The 2,190-nt window shown below is 45.7% G+C and overlaps 1 protein-coding gene across 1 annotated transcript; it reads left to right on the top strand.

The window, feature by feature from the left end:
- Nucleotides 1-1,632: 1,632 nt before the first annotated feature.
- Nucleotides 1,633-2,190, top strand: EDB93DRAFT_1300094 (uncharacterized protein; the record flags this gene model as incomplete). Its single annotated transcript, XM_041454670.1, has 2 exons — nucleotides 1,633-2,011; nucleotides 2,076-2,190. Coding segments are annotated over exons 1-2 (424 nt in total), but the record flags the coding sequence as incomplete, so codon positions are not given.

The raw sequence follows: 2,190 nt of genomic DNA, 5'->3' as shown, positions 1-2,190 counted from the left end.
GTTAGATAACTTGGTCTCAATGCTGTGATCAGAGAACTGAACTAATGCCTCCATCTGACCACACAGATCATTTTAACTCGTCTTCTGCCTTAGATATTATGCCGGTCTTCCTTTACTCATGCAGATGTTCGCCTCGTCCATTGCGTTAGATATGAGTACATTTGCTGTGTAGGAACGTTGGCGTATATCAATCGGCGGTGCATAATATGGAAGATGCTGTCAGAACCTGTCAGAACCAAAATTGAAGTTTTCTCATATCTTCAGCGTTTCGGAACGTTAGACTTAGAAATTATAAATTTAGAGCATCGGGTAGACAAAATGTCATGTTGCAAAAGTACTCTGTCCAGCTGCAAAAATGGCGCAAGACGAACAAACGCGGAAGGAAAATTATCCGGAGTGACAGCCTGGTAGTTTGAAATTCTGCAGCAGTTCACTTCATACAAATATCTTTGCATCCGATACAGCACAGACGATTTGAGGCGCTGAAGAGTTGCATTCATCTGAGGACAGGTAGAAAGGGGGTTAGTGTTTGTTTAACGTCAGAGAATAATGAGATCTCTTCCTTGCGCATGCAATCTCGGAATATTTTTTTTCTTGGTTGAACTGTGCGGAGTTGTCTACGGGCAACAACGAATCGGTGGCAGGATAGGCAAACACTCACTGTCAAAGACACATGATGATACATGACAGGTGGCGTCCCACCATTGTTTGCAAGATCGTGAGTGATGCCGTAACAGATGGAGGCGAGGCGTACTAGGTGCCTTGATTTACGGATAAGGAGAGAGGATATGGGAGCAGCGAGCGCTTAGGTTCAATGGCGGCTTTTAGGATTGTCGGCCCGCCGGGCGGCCTTCTTCGGATTCACCCAAAACATTCTTTCTCAGACGACGACGGTGGTAACACTTTGACATGATTATTATAGAATTTGCTCGCCACTTCCAAGACCTACCAGAACAGAGCTCATATGCAGTAGGATATAGAAGTTCTCAATCATCAAAGGAGAAATTTCATCTGCGAGGTCAGTCTTGAGTGAGGCAGTCATATTCCATGTCATCATGCTTGAGTTCAGAGTTCCGAGTTCATGTGGAGTCCAGATGCGCCACATTTTCAATCGATATAGCCTCGGCCACCGATCATGGGACGTGGAATACGGAGGACGTCAATATTGACAGGTAGTATGATGGGTTGCTGGTGACTGGTTCCGACTTGAATCACCTGCTCAACGCTGGGCGTTTGACTCAGCAGATACTACAGCTAGAACACATCAATTCACAAATACGGTCACATGCGAAATTCCAATCGAAGATGCATAGGGATGGGCAAAACCGTAACCTGGCATGTAAGTACATACTTTGGCTGTGTTCCAGGATTCATACTAAGTGACATTACCAAAATAAAACAGCATGTTGTAACGGCATAGTTCTAAGCGGTGATAGCGTTTTGATTGTGGTCAGGTACTTCGTGTCCACTATCTGCAAACCCAGCTGACCGCCTTCACATCAGGTATTTTGGGCTCTTTGACCTGGAACTGGTTTCTATCACGGAGGCCCGCTGGCTAGGATATGGCCCTGGCAGATCTGGGGTCAAGTCTCATACTATATCTCCGAATAAAAATCACAATATATAATGTGAGTTTCGGTTTTGTTCATACCAGAGCAGTCTTATTCGACACATCCCATCTTCAATATCACTTACGCTTACCATGGATTTTGGAGGAGACTTGTTAGGCTATTTTGGTCGAAACATCATCCATGATCATGATAGTGTTCTTCTCAAAAAGCTTCCTACCCCGCATCTACCGACATTATCGAAGCTTCCTCTCTCTCTGGATGGCGCTCTTGATAAGAGCAACAATACGGTTGGGATTTTAGGGGCAGGAGTTGGTGGTCTATACACCGCCCTCATGCTAGATTCACTGGGCATCAACTACGAAATCTTGGAGGCGTCGGACCGCACCGGTGGCCGCCTCTTCACCTACAAGTTCCAGGATGGCGGGGAATATGACTACTACGTATGTCAATTTGATGCTGTCGTACCAATAATGCTAACTATCTAACCTCTTTCTCGCTAACTAGGATGTTGGTGCCATGAGGTTCCCCCTGCCGCAGAAAGACAAGGACGGCAATTACAAGACCGGTATCATGAAGCGCTTGGGCGACTTGATCAACTATTCAAAGCTCAACGAAGGTT

This window comes from Suillus bovinus (genome assembly GCF_016758785.1).
Source record: "Suillus bovinus strain UH-Sbo-P2 chromosome Unknown EDB93scaffold_580, whole genome shotgun sequence".
In the NCBI taxonomy this organism is placed as follows: Eukaryota; Fungi; Basidiomycota; class Agaricomycetes; order Boletales; family Suillaceae; genus Suillus; species Suillus bovinus.
Note: the sequence above shows the minus strand (reverse complement) of the source record. Positions and strands in the feature narration are given on the sequence as shown.